The 18,861-nt window shown below is 42.0% G+C and overlaps 1 protein-coding gene across 9 annotated transcripts in view; it reads left to right on the forward strand.

Moving 5' to 3' along the window:
• Positions 1 to 18,861, forward strand: part of MSI2 (musashi RNA binding protein 2) — a 539,650-nt gene that overhangs the window by 450,689 nt on the left and 70,100 nt on the right. For all 9 annotated transcript variants that reach the window (XM_020991908.2, XM_020991907.2, XM_020991911.2 and 6 more), the window contains exons 9-10: positions 7,822 to 7,936; positions 18,206 to 18,280. In XM_020991908.2, the coding sequence (XP_020847567.1) occupies positions 7,822 to 7,936; positions 18,206 to 18,280 (190 nt within the window). The remainder of the gene's footprint in view (positions 1 to 7,821; positions 7,937 to 18,205; positions 18,281 to 18,861) is intronic.

The following is an 18,861-nucleotide window of genomic DNA, read 5'->3' on the forward strand; positions in this document are numbered from 1 at the left end:
TCTCCCTTATTTTTATTGCCACATCTGGTTTGCTAAGCAAGGAATGTATTTGGGGAGTGGAAATTTGAAATCAATCCCCTCATGCATCTGGGGAGGTAGAACAGGACTCATAATGGTCATTTGTTCCTTCTGAACATTATCTTCTGGGACCATGTGTTTCTCTAAGTCATGAATTAAAAACTTGCTTTCTTGATACCAGCAGTTGGCCACTGGTTATTCAATGAGGTTGATTACAAAGTTGTTTTTTTCTGTGCTGAACCAAATGGCATTTTTTTTGTTAATTACCAGTACTTCAATCAAAGAGGATGGTTGTTGTTATGTTCTCTTGTTGTTATGAACTATTACAGTGGAAGATGAAGCAGATCTGCATTCATATGCAAGGGACTTAGGAATCACAACCTAGAGATGCTGCATTCTCCAGGACCCACCTTGAATGTATTTTGTTTGGGAGTTGATCATGGGTGTTTTAGTATCAGCATTGCTGAAGCTTGGGCCAGGGGAAGTGGGAGATGGGAGAGAGATGTACAGTAAGTAAGAGCTTGAAAGCAGTTCCACTTGTGGCTGGTTGCCATGGGAACAGCCACCATATTGGTTCTCTTTCCCTTCAGTTCACTACCCTGAGTTTGCCATCATTCACACCTAGAACCAAGTGACGATGGAGAGCCGGGCATGCTATTCCTGCAACACATGTGGGACTAAATAAAGTCAGATCCCCTGCCCTGTACCCCCTTATTAAAGTACTTTCAGTCCAATTGCTCCCCAGCTCCTCTGCCCCAAGAACCCAGCCTCCTAATTGCAATGGGCCAGAGAAATTGTTGGACGGGAGCTTGGATCTGTTTGTTGAGTTAGAATAGAGAGAGCTCTCTTCCTGATGAACATGGTCATTTATCCATCACATCTGCCTAGAGAGAGGCCATGTTAGATCTGTTGAGTTTAGGGAGAAGAGAAGCAGAATCCTAACTTTATTCATTTAACAGTCAGTCCACTTTGTGAAGAAAGCACCCACTCAAGAATGCAGAAGGGGGAACAGATAGAGACTAACATTCTTATGCTGGAGAAACAACCAATCAAATGTAGCAGACATGTTTTCCTCCTTTGATCAATCCCCAGTCTTATAACATCTCCACAGTCTCCATCTTTGGGGCTAGGATAAGGACTTAAAACCATGATCCACTTGATTTAGGAAATTCCTTCTAGCAAAGCAGGTCAGCACTGTCTCTGCAACTTAGAGTCTTAGAGTTGCGTTGAGTCACTGAGGAGATTAAGTGACTGGTCAGGGTCTAACAATAGCAAGAAGAATGTAGGTGCAAAATATGTGAGACTCGGTATAGGGAAAGCAATTATAATGCTGATAATAACCAAGACATTATCAAAGCCCAAACCACTGCTCGCAATTGTCCAGATGTAATACTGGTCCATAAAAATTTCACAACTTTTTTTTAATAGATGTTGCTGTCCCAATTACCCCTAATCTTCAAGCTGTGTGGAGTAAAAAAGTAAAACAGCTTTCAAAATACAGAGGTCTAGAAGAAAGAATGGGAGCCATGTGGAAATAGGATGAGGTACATATTATCCCCATGATGTGGAGTGATACCAAAAAAATGCATGGTCTCATTGAGCCTAGAGAGGATACGCTTCTACTCCCTTATTCATATTCAATTCAGTTCAATCCATCCATCCATCAACAAACATTCATAAAGTGCCTTCTACATCCCAGGCACTGTGCAAAGCACTGAGGATACAGAGACAAAACTGAAGATAGCCCTTGCCCTCAAGGAGCTTACAGTCTGGCTGGGGGAGACAACATGTATGTAAATTGGTCTATACAATATACACACACATAGATATAAAAAGATGCAAAATAGTTGAGCAATTGCTTTGTCTATCTGCGTAATCATCTAAATATAAAAGAATAATGGCAAGACAATGACTTGTCCTTGGGCTTTCTATCTGAATTCTGAAACAAAAGTTGAAAACTTATCAATTTTAGCATAACGTATTTATATCTTATTATATTTATACATTGTATTATCATTATATCTATGTTAAGTAACTTAATGTCTATATACATTATATTATAATTATATCATAATATATTATTTACTATAATATATTATTGATGATGAAACTCAAAATGCAGAGACCTAGAGGAAGATATCACAACTCTGAGGGAGTAGGATGAGGTCCATGTCATTCCCTTGATCTTATCTTCTCTGAGGTTGTCCTGAGGATTCTTGGGTAGAGCCTACACAGCATGAGCTCACTTTCTCCACCTGCACAATAGATAGTCTGCCAAATGTTAAATATAAACGACTTATGAGAGGATGATGAGAGGAGATGAATGAGGACAGCAGTGACAAGATAATAACAATATAGCTTTATGGAGCACCTTAAGGTTTTGCCAGGTGCTGTCCACACATTGACAACCCTAGAAGATTCTGAGAATACACACTTCCCATTTCACAGATGAAGAAATTGAAACTCTAAAAAGTTTAAGTCATTTGCCCAGGTTCTCATCTGTGGATCTAGAGTGACTTGTCAGAAAGGGCTCATGAGTCTTCTGAATCCAAGTCCTGTGTGTTCTTTCCATCATACTTCTGAGGAATTTAAGATCATACATTTAAAGATGGAAAGGATCTTAGGTCATATTATTCAACCTCCCTCATTTTATAATTGTGTAGACTGAAGCCAAGAAAGGTTAAGTGACTTGCATAATGTCATGCAGGTAAGAAGAATGTTAAATCCAGAATTTCAACCTAGGTTCTCCCAATGTGGGGGTCGCTAGGTGGCATAATGGATAGAGTGCTGAGTCTGGAGTCAGGAAGATTCATCTTCCTGAGTTTAAATCTGTCCTTAGACACTTACTAAGTGTGACCCTGGGCAAGTCACTTCACCCTGTTTGCCTCAGTTTCCTCATCTGTCAAATGAACCAAAGAATGAAATGTCAAACCTCTCCAGTGTCTTTTCCAAGAAAACTCCAAATGGGGTCACAAAGAGTCAGACATGACTGACAAAATGATTCAACAACAACACCTGCTAATGTAGCATTCCACACTATACCATTCTACTGGTAAAAAAGATTTGTATTGGTTGGAACCAAGACAGCTGAGTAGGAAAGGCTTCGTGATTATAAGAAAATCCAAATTATAAGAAAGCAAATCTTTCATCACTTTCATCGTCTTTTGTTCTTTTAGTCTGTATTTCTTTGATTTTATCTTTCTTTTCTAGAGGATAGGTTTTCTTTGTTTTGACTTTATTTTTTCTATATTTCATTTCGACACAATAGACACTTCCCAACCAACACCCAAAAAATATCTCCCCACCCCACCCCCAGCAATAAAGCATCACTCACTGTAACATTCATCAAAACTCATTAATAGTATAATTGCAACTATTGGTATATATCACTTCCACTTCCTTAGTTTGCTCCCTGGTAACAGAAAGGAAGGATCCATGGTTCTATTTGACTTGAATGTTGTTGCCTTTTGTTATTGAGTCATTTTTTGGTCATGTCTGACTCTCCATGGCCCTTTTTGGGGTTTTCTTGGCAAAGGTGCTGGAGTGGTTTGCCATTTCCTTCTCCAGCCCATTTTATAGATGGCAAAACTGTGGCAAACAGGGTTTGGTGACTTGCTCAGAGTCACACAGCAGGTAAGTGTCTGAGGCCAGATTTGAACTCGAGAAGCTGTGTCACCTTTTTAGGATTGTCTTTATTTACATTGTTGAAGCCATTGTCCTTCTGTCTTTTCTTCCTTCACTCTCTCACCTCATATGTATTTTTCTGCCTCCGAGTTCTTCACATTCATCATTCTTTATGATATAGTAATATTTGATTGTATTCACATATCATAATTTACTCAACCATTCTTCAATCATTGGGCACATATTTTGTTTCCAACTCTTTGTGATAATACTTTTGTACATAAGTATTTTTGTTCTTCTTTAAAGCCTCTGAGAAGAGGCAGGGTGACATGTGGCTCGAGTACCGAGCCGTTCTTGGCACCACGTTGACGGCAAGGCTGCTGGCCACACTTGGGAGACAAAAGTGAGTTTTTGGCAGAATTCACACAGTTGAGTGCTGCTGAGAAAGGTGGAGACGAGTAAAGGAGCTTCCCCTGGAGTTCAGTGCATTTAGCTGAGGAGCAGGAAGAGTAGGTGGTTTTGTTTAAAATATTCCCATTACAGGCTGTTAACCTTCATGTTACCTAAATGAAAATTGTATAAACCTGAAATTTTCGTTGATCAGGTTGCTTAGGAACAAGCGTAGGGTTTTCATAAGACAATGCAATAGACTGTCACTGATAGGGCTATTAGGAAAGGAGCTGGTTTGCTATATTATTCTCCATTTCGGGGTCTGAGTTGGGTAATTATCTGTTTGCATGTACAGAGCACGCCCACCTTCGCCAGCTTGTTAAGAGTGGCAGGGTTCATGTAAATGATGTTCCCTGTGGAAAATAAACAGTGGGGCCTCTACCCCAGGACCCAGGAGAAGAGGTGTGTTTCATTTTCTTTAGGAACTGTGGGTCCACAAGCAAGCCACAATGAGAGAGGAATAATGAGGGAGCTATCTTCAGTATACCAAAATGTACAGCTCCTCTCTCTTCTAGGCTGGGTAGCCTTTAGGGAGACAACAGCCAGAAATACCCAACATAATGGCTCATTTAACTGGCATCACTGGGGAACTGAAATCTACCCTTCCCAACCCCACCCCCACTGAATGCCAAAGCTTTTCAACTCTAACCATTTGGAATGGAAATCTTTCTAAATGTTTTAACACAGTTTTGAAAAACATAGATCTCCAATCAATGACCAATTGATCTCTGATCAGTGACCAGTCGTGACTTCAGGGGACTGATAGGGAAGCTTACTTCACTTGCTTCTGCGTCTGGGCAGAGAGATGGTAATCCACAAGTACAGAGGGAGGCGCAGTTATGTTACATAGTCAGAAAAGCTGATGATCAGATAGGTAGCACAGTGGATAGAGTGCCAGGCCTGCAGTCAGAGAGACCTGAATTCAAATCCAACCTCAGACACTTTCCTAGCTGTGTGACCCTGGGCAAGTCACTTAACCCTATTTGCCTCAGTTTCCTCAACTGGAAAATGAGCCAGAGAAGGAAATGGCAAACCATTCTATTATCTTTGCCAAGAAAACCCCAAATGGGGTCATGAAGAGTTGGACATGATTGAAATGATTGAACAAAAACAAATGATTTCTTTGTTATAAGGTAGAGATTTATTTGGGGGTGAAGGTAGAATGTTGGGAAGAGATAGCTATAATAAAAAATTAATAACACTCAAAAAAATAAGATGCAAAAGTGGAATGAATGTCCTAGGTCTTGGTGGGATGTACCTGATGAGAAGTTATTTTTTAAAAATCTATTAGGTGTGTCATAGAGCTTCAGTTATGAGTTAAACTAAATGGCCTCTAAACATGTTGTAGTGGTTGGGTGCTGGGCATGGAATCATGAAGACCTGTTCAAATCCTATTTCTGATGCCAGTGGTGGTATGACTCTGAGTAAGTGAAACCAACAATCATTTATTAAGCCCTTACTTTGTGTCTGGCTCTGTGCTAAGTGCTGAGACTAAAAATACCAGCAGAAAGAGAGTTCTTTCCTTCAAAGAGCTTACATTCTAATGGACGAATACTGTTATGTTGTTGTCCAGTCATTTCAGTCACGTCCTATTCTTCGTGACCCCCTTTGGGGTTTTCTTAGCAGAGATACTAGAGTGATTTGCCATTTCCTTCTCCAGCACACTTTATGGAGGAGGGAACAGGCAAACAGGGTTAAGTGACTTGCTCAGGGTCACACGGCTAGTAAATGTCTGAACTGGATTTGAACTCAGGTCTTCCGGACTCCAGGTCTGGTGCTCTATTCACCATGCCACCTAGCTGACCCAGGAATACTATACATAAAAGGGATCTTTAAAATGGGAAGGAGTAATCTGGGAACAGGGAAGTTGAGGGGGGGGGGTGTAGAATGCGTTTACACAGCCAAAAAAAATTCTCTGTGACATGCATGAGAAAGTCCTGTGAGTCAAGAGTGCTGTTGGAGAGGAAAGTCACTTAACCTCTGAGATTTTTGCTTTCTATCTGTAAAACGAGGGGACTGGACTGGAAGATTGTCTCTACCGCCCCTCCCAGCACTAAATCTGTGATACTGTGAACATACATTACATACATTCCTGTCTTTGTGTCTATTAAATATAATTTAACCTTTTATCGATGATTCAGGGTCATCATCCTGACCATAAATTATGCTGCCCTGCTTTCCTGGACTATTAGATGTCCCTCTAAGCTAAATGGTCTCAGACTATTACAAACACTTTTTGCTTTATGTAAATTTGCACTACACAAATTCAGACTTTGCAGAAAGAATTCTGAAAGAAATCCACATTTCAAAAAAACACCAATATTAACTTTACTGTACAGTGCTGTGTTCTCTCTCCACTCCTACTCCTTGGCTGCATGCTCTGTGGTCTCCCACACCCACCAAAAAAATCCCTCCTATACCCAACTTTTTTAAAAGCCCTAAAAAATACCCCTCCAAGTAAAAGTGGAACAGATGGGCAGAGAGATCTCTGTAGCTGTTGGTTTGAGACCTGTGGCAGTGAGAGAGGAGACCTTTGACTCACTCCACCCACTACTGCGTGTTGCCTATCATCTTCTGTGTGTCTCTATCTGGCCCCCACATATCTACTCTTCTGCATGTTCTTCCTCTCAGTTCTAGCCAGGCCCCCAGGGCCTGGACCCCCAACTTGTTCCTCCTCCTGTTCTTGCTTCTCTGCCCCTGACCCCCACATGCCCTTGAACCACATGCCAGCCCCCTTCCTGTTTCTCTACTGCCCTCCTTCCCTTTCCCCCGTCATGGGCAAATTCGCATTATGTAAAAATTGCTTTACATGGAGGCATGCAGAACAGGTCCACTTAAATTAAGCAAGAACTGCCTCTATACTCAGTAGTCCTTTCCCTCCTCCCCCTTCTTTAATTTTTCTGTTTCTTTCCCTGTACCTAGCCATTGCAGCCCCATCCTTTTGATTGGCTGCTACCTAGCTGCTCTGGGCTAGGAAACCAGAAAAATGAATTTTGTTAGCATTGTGTGGCAAGTAAGACTCATGTGGGCTCTGAGTTGGTTACTAGGGCCCTCTCCTGTGACCTTGTAACATCCCTTTGGGATGCTCATAGGGCTTTTTTGGGGGGGGAAGGGTTCTCCTGTGTTCCAGTTAGGTAAGATTTTCATATAAATTTTGAATAAATGGATTGACAGGATTTTCAGGAACTTCCAAAGATGAAAAAAATGAACAGAAAGAAGTTGGGGGTCACTGGGGTCACTTTGGGGTAACCCCATATATAACAACTAAAAAGAGTCGGCAAGGGGGGAGAGGGGTTGGAGGTAAATGGAGAAGATGCAATGAAAAGAACACAGTTGATGCTTTAACTTTATAAAGAATGCTTGGAAGTAGGTTTCAAGGACATTTCTTCATTAGAACTTCAAACAGCTGTCTTCGATGTGCTCTTCCTATGATTCTTCCCAAACCAGGGATTCTTTTTAGGCAATTTTCAGCTGAGTGTGTGTATGTCTTGTTAGCTCCCTCTGCTCCCTGATTTCATTTTTGTAGGATCTTCCAAAGCAAGATTTACACAAGGGGTATGTTTTCTTAAATATTTATTCTGCAGGCCATTTACTCTCCTTAACTCTTTTTACTTGGAGTGTAAGGAGCTCAGCTAAAAATAACCTTTCTCTTACCCATGTGGGTCTGCATTTGACATTTCCCTGGAATTAATCAGCATCTCATTTGTATATATTTTTTCCCCTCAATAGGTAGAATGTAAGAAAGCACAGCCTAAGGAAGTGATGTTCCCACCCGGGACAAGAGGACGGGCCAGGGGCCTCCCTTACACAATGGATGCTTTCATGCTAGGCATGGGAATGCTAGGTAAGTCCCGGGAATGATACTAGAGCCCATTAGGAATGGGATGGGATCACCCATGCTGGAAGTTGTCTGCCATGTCTGTGGCTTAACTTTTCTGGGCTACAACTCCACTTTCTAAAAGCAGGAAGGGAAAGTGTTGGGGAGTAGGGAGGGACAGTGGGAAGGATCCTGTCTATTTAAATGATTAACATTTTTCTTGGGATATCAGAATTTGCATTTAAATGGATGTTTTAAATAGCCTGTTTTTACTCTTTATTCACACCAAAAAAAAATAGAATGATGAAAGACAAAGTGTGCTTGTTCTGACTAAAAGCGATCTCTTCTGGCTTTTAGAGAAATTGAGACAGGTATAATGCCACTTCTCTTAAAGGTATCTCTGACAGGTCCACATAGATAATTGAAAATCTTGCTGTTTAAATGGCAGGCAAGATGGAGAAAGCAGTGAAGACGCATAATTGTGCAGGTCGCAACAATAATTAGAAATTTCAAGGCAAGAGAACAGTATTTTAGCTCCAGTTATTGTGTGTCCAGAAAATACTAATTAAAATGGGATAAATGGTACTTAATGGTAAAATTCCATTCAGGCGCAAGATCTGTCTCGTTTTAATGGGTTTTCATTTGTTTTGGCTAAGAGTCCCTTCTCCTACAGTCTGATAAGCTCTTTATGTATTGGAAATGGATTGCTGTTTAAACTACTGCTTTGAAGTTTTAAAAACTTTTTGACATTAACCAACTAGTTTCTAGAAGAGCCTGCTTGGAAGAGACTGTAAGGTTTATAATGGAAGGAAGGCTGAGCTTAGGATCAGAAAGCCAAAGGTTCAGGTGCTGACACTGAAACTTACTCGATTTGTGACCTTACATAAAGTCACTCAAGCTCCCTCTCTCAGCCTTGGTTTCCTCATATGTAAAATGGGATAAAAATCTTTGCACTGCCTCTTTGGAATCATACGTCAGAGCTGGAAGGGTAGACCCTAGAGGTCCTTTAGTGCAGCCCCCACATTTTAGGCATAAGTGCCTTGCCCAAGGTCACAAAGGTAGCTAGTGGCACAAACTAGGATTTGGACCCAGATCCTCGGACCCAAGCTCTATGAGTTTTCCATTACATCATGTTTTTTCTCATGATTGTTTTTTAGAAAAATGCTTTGTAATCCTTAAAGTGCTGTAAGAATGTGAATTGTTATTAGTATAATTATCCCCTTAGAACTAACTACTTGTCTGGAGGAAAAGAAAGGGCTCTTAAGAAGAGTGAATAACTCTATGTTCACCTCAATGCATATAGATTGTCAGCTAAAGATGGTGGCTAAGGGGCCCCAGGTCGTAGAATAATGGGAAGACTTTCACATCCAGGGCCCAAGATTGTTCAGCAACTCTACCATGTGAGCTTTGATAGACACCTCTCTGGGTCCCAGGTTTTTACTTTCTGTGGAATAAATAAGTGAATTCTTAATAGAGAAGCAAAATAATGCAAGAGACTTTTGGTCAGTATGTTTCCCAGTGCAGAGGAGCAGACCCATATTCTGTATTCAGTCTGTAGAAACCAGGAACCAAAAATGAGTTCCTTCATATACATTAATCCTTATAGTTCTGTTTCCCTGGCTCTTCTTCCATTTGACCACCGTCTAAACCTCCTGGGTATTCTCTCCTCTCTGGGTTTTGTCCTACCTGTCTGATTATTCTCTACCATTCTCATTTGCTAATTCATTATCTATGTTCTGTCCCTAACTTGTGAGCACACCCCGAAACTCTGTGCTGGGCCCTCTTTTCTTCTCTCTCACTCACAACCCCCTCCTTCCCTTTCTCTCTTTCTCTACCCTCCTCCTCCTTCCATCACTCTTTCCCCCTCTCTCTTTCCTCCCTTCTTCTTTCCCTCTCTCCAGAGACCTTATCAGCTCCTACGGTTTAATTATCATCTTTATGCAAATGACTTAAGATCTTTATATATGAGTATAGTGTCTCTCCTGAGTTCCAATCCCACATCAACAACTGCTTATTAAATAACATTTTGAATTAGATGCAAAGAGAATAAGCATTTATGCAGTACCTCCTATGTGCTAGGTATTGTACTAAGTGCTTTACAAATATTACGGCATTTGATCCTCACAACCACCCTGTGAGAGAGATGCTATTCTTACCCCCATTTCAAAGATAAAGAAACTGAGGTAGACAAAGGCAAAGTGATTTGCCCGGGGTACACAGCTAGTTAAGTATCTGAGGCAAGATTTGAACTCAGGTCTTCCTGACTCCAGGCCCAGCACTCTATTCACTGCTCCACCTAGCTACCCCAGACATATATTAAGCCCCTACTGTATGCCAAGCACTGGGGGTGCAGACAGTCCCTGCCCGGAAAGAGTTTATGATCTAAGGCATGTGAAAAACATACTTTATTGTCTTTCCTTAAGAAACCCATTCCTTTCCCTAATTTCCTATTTCTGCCTAAGGCACGACTATTCTTCCACATGGCTTCACCACCTTCAAGTCAGCCTTGTTTCCCTCTCTCTCACTCCCCATATCCAGTTACAGATTCTATCTGGACGATATTTCTCTCCACCCACTTAGCTGCCACCATAGTTTCAGCTTCTCACCACCTCTCTGCTGGACTCCTGGAGTAGTCTCCTAACTGGTCTCCCTGTATTTACTCTCGCCCCTCTCTGATTCTTCCTCTACACAGTTACCAAGGTGACATTCCTACAGCAAAGGTCTGACTGCACCACTCCCCTGCTCAGTAAGCTCCTACAGCTGCCCCTTACCTCAGTGGTCAAATACAGGCTCCTCTTTGGAGCATCTTAAGCCCTTCACAACCTAGACTCAGCCTACCTCTCCCATCTCTTTATATATTACTTCCCATGCCATTTCCACATTCTGTGGGTCAGCTAAACTGGCTGCTTTCCTGTTCTCTATACATGACATGCCCTCTCCCATCTCCTTGCCTTTGAACAGACTGTCCTCAGTGCCTGGCCTTCCCTCCTTCCTCACCTCCACCACCTGGAATCACTATCTCCTTCAAAGCTCAGCTCAAATGCTGCTTTCTAATGTAGCCTTTCCCAATCCTCACAGCTGTTGGTTTCTTCCCCTCCTGCAATTACCTTGTGTTGTAAAAATTACCTAGTATGTATTTTGTATATTTTGTGTGTGTGTGTGTGTGTGTGTGTGTGTGTGTGTGTGTGGTTTCCCGTGACAGAATGAATATATGCTTTTTAGAAGACAGTGATTATTTATTTGGTTTTCATTTTGATATCTCCATCCCCTAGCACAGTGCCTGGCACATAGTAGGTGCTTAATAGATGATTGTTGATTGACTGATTAAGAGTAGGAAACAGTCACAATGTCCAGGAAGTCAAAAGAAGGGGGATGAGACACAAATTGGGAAACAAAAATAACCTCTGTGTATGTGGGAATGTAGCTTGAAGCCTGGAAACAGAACCCTAAGAGCAGGCAAGGGTGGACAAAAGCTGAGGGTGTTTCTGGGAGAAAAACAGAGCATTACAAATGGTGCTGACCAGGACAGGTGGACAGAACACCTGGGAAGAACTGCTCCTGAGAGCAACTCTCCCCACAGCCACAGTTTCACTGGGTCTGCAGGAAATGCTGCTAGGTGCTCTAGAATGATTCAAGCTTATGCATTTGGTCCACCCTTGCTCCTCTCCCCATTCTTCCCCCACCCCCCATCAGCTCTCTGAGCATGATCCCGTTGGCTTGCCCTGAGTGAGGGATGGAGCTGTGATGAATGCCAGATGCTTAATTATCTGCTCTAGCTATTTTCCCGTTCTTTCAAGTCTCAAGTTACTACTTCCTTGAGTCACATTAAAGAATTAGCCGTTGGTAAAAAAAAATATTGTAGCAGTTAAAAGTCTATTACCCCTTGAGTTATGGCCAGCCCTTTGCCTCCCCCTCTGCTTTTTAAAGTTTGTACTTATTGGCTACTCGAGCTCTGGCTGAGGCTGAGACCTGGCATACCTCCCAGCCCTCCACCTGGAGCCCAGGCCCTGGCTTGGCCTGGTGCAATAAGAAGTTCCTCTCCCTGCCTGCCCTCACAAAAAAAAATCAGTACTGGGATTCTATGGAAACCTTTATCTGGGCCCTCAGGAAAATCTGTTCCTCTCCAGAGCTATGTATGGAAGGGGATGTCTGCATCAATAATAGTTAGCATTTATATAGTACGGTACTTTACGTATGTAGGTAAGTCTTGTTATTGTCCCCATTTTGCAGATGAGGAAACTGAGACAGAGGTTAAGTGGCGTGGACCGAGACACACACATAGCTTGGAAGTGTCTGAGAATTAAACCACCATAGAGAAGAAAAATCAGAAATCCACTACAGTTTGTCCTTTGGTCATTCTCTCCACCTTCACCCAATCCTCTCTTTGGCCACTGGACCTTTTGGAAGATGAGAGGGATATTTGTTTATAAGTAAAATCAATCATTTATTCCAATCCCTTTTTTTTTCTGGAGCACTGGGGAGGATTTTCCTTCTCCCTTTGAAGTGATGGCATTGCAGCTTCTTCCAAATGAAGCAGAAATAGGAAAGATTCATCAGACTGGGCCTGTTCCCTTGGGAATGTCGACTGACTCTAATTCCCATCAGTCATAGCACACCTCGGATGTCACAATGTAATTCTGTTACAGTCCAAGCAAGGCTGTTGGCCCAAATGTAAGGCAGCAGCAGCAGCATTTGCAATTTGACAAAAATCTTACTTCAGGGCTTGGAAAAACAATGAAATAAATCTTTGAAAAAACAGCTTCCATTAAGTAATTGTGAGCGTGTTGGAGAAAGATGAATTGAACATTTTGTATGGGGAGATGAGATTATTTATTAGCTTTGTTTAAAAAAAAATTTAAAGCAGCGATGATCCTATCACAAATTGGCCAGCCAGTGCAGAGTAACCTAATTCTTGATGGCAAAGAGAAAGGGTCCCTAGCAATCATTGCACTTGGTGCTTCTACAGTCTTCCAGGAGAATTTGGAGAAATATTGGAAGTATGGGGCTGGAAGGCACCTCCTTAAGAAGGAAAGCTTTAGGGGAAGATAGCATTTAGTCCATTTCTCTAAGGCTGTCTAAGACTTAGATTTTTCTACAAGGAAGATTGACTTCACCACTAGTCATCTGAGTGTTTGCAGTTAACTAGAAAATGCTTACAGCCGTCTAATCTCTGTCCCACCTACTACTCTCTGAGCCCTTTTGTTATTTCTTTAATAAAGTCAGGGCAGCTAGGTGGGTCAGTGCATAGATCACTGGTCCTGGAGTCAGGAGGACCTGAGTTCAAGCCCTACCTCAGACATTTACTAGCTATGTGACCCTAGGCAAGTCATTCAACTCCAGTTGCCTCCAGAAAAATAAAATAAAGATGAACAACTTCTGATCTTCATAAAAGCCATGTGGTGATTCTTTCTCTAAGAGAGAGCACCTCGTACATCAGGAAGATCTAGGTTTAAGCCCTGCCTTGGACTCGTGCTAGCTTTGTGACTATAGTTAAATAATTTTTCTTTTTCTTGCCCCAGGAATAACTCCAAGACTATAAATTATGAAAGTGTTGTCTATCCTTGTTGATGGTGAGAGTTTACACAATGAGTTATATGCTGATAAAATCATAGGTCTAGTAAAAGGAAAAAAGAAAATACTTCTTCCTCTATCCAAAGATCAGTATTAAGATTCTCTTTAGCTTTTTCTACTCTCAGGAAACTTATCATAATTTTTTTTTAACTCAGTTAACCTTTCTAGCACCCTCTTATTTAAAAAACGTGTTAGAAAAGAACTGGGTCCTCCTTCTGTAGAGCAGGGCTGGGAAGATGAAGAAAGCCTTCACTTTTTTCTTTTTTTTTAAATCAAATTTAATTTATTTATTTTTGTTACATTTTAGGTTCCAGACTGCCCCCCTTCCTCCTTCCCCATCCCACACTACAGAAGACTATCATTTGACACAGACCTGGTCGAGGCAGTTCTCTGTCCTTCTGGGTAGCTGAGTAACAGAGCACAGGAGAGGATGAATAATGCTCCTCACTCTCATGAGAACACATGAATTTTCTAGACTAAGCAAAAGATTTAGAACTGGAGCCTTCGGAACCCTGCCACCTTGGGAGATGGGGACAAAAGATTAGCTCAATTGTCCAAAAAGGAGGAGCAAGTTAATTTTAACTGTTGATATTAGGGTTTTTGTTTTTTGTTTGTGCTCTGTTTTTTCTCCCAATATGGCAAGGTAGATCTGCTTAGAAAGTTGGAGGTGGAAGAAAAAGCCTTGGGTTTTTTTAGTTCAGTGACAAGAGATAATTACCACAGAATTGATCAGTCACTCCGAGTACTGAAGCAAATAAATCTTGCATTGGCCAATGCAGGAGGAGAATGGCAGCTAATGGAAGTGGTAGATAGGTCATCCTGGCCATAATTTGGCTTGATGAAGCATCCACATGGGCCTGGTGTTAATGTGCTATTGATATTCAGCCAGCCAATTTCCCCTGTGTGGCTCAGGCTGTGACTCGTTAGAGCAGAGCTGGGCATCACAGTGGTAAATGAAGAGGAAAATTGAAGTAATGTTGTATTATAAATTTATGATTTCATCTGCCTGACCTAGAGGATGTTCAGTGAGGGAAGCAGGGGATGGGAACCCCTCTCTGGCACATGCCACATTCTTCTCATCTTTGTTGTTGCAAGGCATACTGGTAGCCATTGGAGAGTGGGGAGGATGGAGGTGATACTGGGAGGACAACTGTAAACCATGTTTTTCCCTCCCAGTCCCCTGCCCCCACTTCCTTCCTGCCTGCCTGTTCTTGGAGACAGGCTTTGGGGCATGTCGGGAAGTTGGGGATGTGTTTATCCTAGTGACCAGGAGGCTAGAAGGAACTCGATGTTCCATCTGCAGCCCCCATCCTCCTCCTCCACAGGAGTCTTGAAGGTGACACATGGGCTAATGCTTTCACTGTCAGATTAATGCTAAAATATTTAAGATCCCCAGTGCTGAAGCTGGATACAGCACCGTCATTTTTCATCAGGAAAGCCCCACAGGCAGCAGTGATTCGGCTGTTTGCATATAATCCGTTTATCAATATTGTTGAAATAATGGTATGAGAAATCTAACGCTGAAAGATCTGATTTAATAGCAGAGGTGATTAATTTAAAAGAGGATTGAGCTGTTCAGCCATGAAATAAATATCAAGGAAAGAACCAGTGTGTACATGTCTATTTAAAGCTTCAGTGTCCTCTTTTCCCCTCTCCTTTTTCCTTCTTTCTCTTCTTTTCCTTCTACCACCCCCCTCGCCCCTGGGTTCACTCCCCCAGTGCTGTCCTCCACCCTCTCATCACCAAAACCCAACCATCTATGTTCCACTTCCAAAAGGAAAGTTGGTGCCAAGCTGTTGGATCATTTGGTCTTGCCTGCCTAGAGGAACCATGAAGGAATCCACCGATTCATGACTCAGTGCTATGCTAGAAAATAAATAGTGAAGGACCTGGCACTGAGGCCCTTCCAAGGTGGAAATATTTCAACTGGCCAATGAGTTGTGACAAACAGCAAATCCGGGAGTGTTTCTCCCTGGATAGAGAAAGCAGCACAAATGGTCTCAGCCCTCAAGTCACAGATTTGAGTGGGGCCTCCATGGTCCCATAGATCATTTGGGGCCTTGGAACATAGAGACCATCTGCCCAGGGTTCTTAACCTGGGGTCTATGGGCTTTAAAAAATACTTTAAAATGCTTGATTTTTAATAATACTATTGAATGTTTCTGCGAACCTTTAAAAATATTTCTGTATTTCGATATAATTGGTTTCCTTTGTAATCCTGAATTTTACAACATTATTCTGAGAAAGGGTCCATAGTCTTCACTAGCCTGCCAGAGCGGACCATGACACAGAAAAGCTTAAGAACCCTTGATCTAGTCCAGTTGGGGAGGTGAGATGAAGGGGAAGTGATCTGGTGGCGCAGTGGATAGAACCCTGGGCCTGGAGTCAGGAAGACCCAGGTCCATATCTGGCCTCAGACATTTCTTATCTGTGTGACCCTGGGCAAGTCACTTTACCTCTCTCAGCCTCCGTTTCCTCAACTGTAAAAAGGGAATAATAATACCACTTACCCCCAGAGTTGTCATGAGGATCAAATGAGATAATAATTGTAAAAGCACTCAGCCTAGTGCCTAGCACATAGTAGGTGTTATGTAAATGCTTGTTCCCTTCCCTGAAGAAGACAAGGTCAAACAATTTAATCTTTATTTTAGCATTACCCATAAATTTGGAAGTGGAATTGTGCATGGTTGAATTTTGACGACTGGGATATAACTGAGACTAGGACCCAGATCTCCTGGTTCCCAGGCCATGTTGTCTCTAGCTTGATAAAACTATCTAAAACTCTCCATTGGGGAAAAAGAAGAGATCGTGTCACTAACCACTGATTCAAAGAAGAAAAGATTATAGACGTGTTTGGGGCCGTGTACACAATCAGCCAGTCAACAAACATTTGTTCATTGCATGCTTTATGCCAGGCCCTGTGCTAGGTGCTGGAGATGCAAAGTTAGAAGGGAAATAATCCCTGTTCCTAAAGAGCCTATATTATATAGAGTAAGAGAACTTATACATTCTGGGTATCCCCAAAGCCTCAATGTAGTGTTAAGCTTATTAAATTTCAGCCTGTTATTAGATTGTTATTAATATTTACTTATTAAAGCTATCCAAATTCCTGCTTATTAAATATAGTAAAATTCATGATTGTTAAAGATAAAGTGGTTGGCCATTTCCTCTCCAGCTCATTTTACAGATGAGGAAACTGAGGCAAACAAGGTTAAGTGACTTGCCCAGAGTCACACAGCTCAGAAGTGTGTGAGGCTGGATTTAAACTCAGAAAGATGAGTCTTCCTGATTCCAGTCCTGGCATTCTATCTACTCTATCTAGGCATGCCACCCAGCTGCCCCTTTTTTGAAAAATGCACATTAGCTAATCATAAATTTGTGTTTATTAAAGCTTAACACTGCATTTGATTTTTGGGATACCCAGTATATAGGTATCACGAACATATACAAAGCAGGTAAAAGGTGGTTGGGGGAGACTGGTATGGTACTTGTAGCTGAGGATTCTGGGAAGAACCCTTTCCAGCTCTACTTCTAGAATCCTATGATGAAGTAAGAAGGAAAAAAGAGAGATTCCCACTATAATTTGCTACGAGCTAGAGAAGAGAGCCAGCCAGGAATGCAGCAGGACCCAACTTCGCTGGTAGTGGTTTATCTGTTGCCCACCTGAATCTTTTCAGCAAAGTGCCCCCTTAACCTCGAAGGAGAAAACAAGCATCCTGAGAAGAAATGCTCCATGCCCCTTGAGCAAAATGTCCTATGAAAACAGCATCTTACTCTCTGAAAAGGGCAAAATAGAGAGCATTCTCCATTCTGGAAAATAATCATAGCTAATACTTAATAGATAGCACTTTAAGATTTGCAAAGCACTTTACATATTTTATTATCTCTTTTGATCATCACTTCAGCTCTTCAAGGTAGGTGCTATTACTGCCCCCATTTTACAGATGAGGAAACTGATGCGTCTAGTGATTTGTCTAGAGTCACTCAGCTAGTAAGCGTATGAGACAGGATTTGAGCTCCGGTTTTCCTTGTATACATCATACCACCTAACTGCCCCAATGGGTCATATATCCAGAGTGCATTCTTGGGAAAACACCCCCAGGGCCGTAGAAGTTGTGGTGCGGACATAGACTTGTCCTGCTGCACTCCGGGTGGGGTCTAATGGATTATATGCTTCCCAAAGGCAACCTCAAGCTTGAATTTTCTCCCCCAATGAACTGTTTCCCCTTAACTAACCAGCTACTTTTTGCTTGGTTCAGGTGCTTCCTTTCCCCTCATAGCTGTCCCCCTCTCCCTTGGGAGTAACCATTACTAATACCCAGGCCTCCCATTGTCAATAACTCTAAAGTAAAGTACAGCCATTGTAAGCTCCCCAAATGTCAGCCACGCAGGGGCTCTGGGGTCTCCAGTTAGCACCTGGCATTTACTCTGCCGATTCAGAAAGACTGCCTAGTCTTTGGGGCCTTAGCTGGCCACACGCAGGTTAATTGTGTGTAAACTGACAGCCCTGCTCTCCACAGGCACCAGAGAAAGATGACCCATACCTCAGGTCCAGGGCCTTATTGAACATGAGATCTGGGGCTTGTTCCAAAAAAGAAAAAGAAAGAAAAAAGCCAGACTCATCACCTGCTATCCCCATCTACCTGCTTCCTGTATCTCATTTGAAAAGAGTAAAGAGCCAAGCTTCATTAACATGACTTTCTCCTGTTTATATATGTGTTCAAGGCTACCCAAACTTTGTGGCGACATATGGCCGAGGCTATCCTGGATTTGCTCCAAGCTACAGCTATCAGTTTCCAGGTGAGTACCTTTGTGTCACCCACAACATTGAAAACCCGATAGATTTGGAGGGAGAGGGGAGAATCCAGAATAGGATTTGACTCATGCAAAAAAAAAAATCCACATTAAAAAAAGACATACTCATCCTCAGTATCAGGACACAGATAAGAAATTTGGATTAATTTTTCTGATGAATTAATTTGGTTAACTAATGTATGTTAATTGGTGCTGGTTATTTGAAAATGGAAGTTTTTAAGAAAAAAGGGAAAGTTTAAACAGCAGAAATCCTGGAAGACAGAGGTCTCCCTCTGATCACTCTTATTTTTTCTGAAATGTGTTGTAAGTCATGTCTCATTAGGGATTTAACTCTGGGGGCTCTGGGATTTATTCCACCCACCATCGCCACTCTCCTCCTCCCCACCATGTGTCTGAAGTTTCATGTGTTGGCGTCTTCCTCCCATCCTCCTCCCCCTTCCCAGACTGATTCATTTCTAACAGCTCTCAATTGGATGCTCTTTTCCTGTGTATTGGTGGGTTTCTTTTTTTATTATTGTTGGTGTTTGCTTTCCATTGTAGGGTGTTTTCCTACCTCTCTCCCTCTG

Source organism: Phascolarctos cinereus, unplaced genomic scaffold (assembly GCF_003287225.1).
Source record: "Phascolarctos cinereus isolate Bilbo 61053 unplaced genomic scaffold, phaCin_HiC Scaffold_5;HRSCAF=322, whole genome shotgun sequence".
Taxonomy (NCBI): Eukaryota; Metazoa; Chordata; class Mammalia; order Diprotodontia; family Phascolarctidae; genus Phascolarctos; species Phascolarctos cinereus.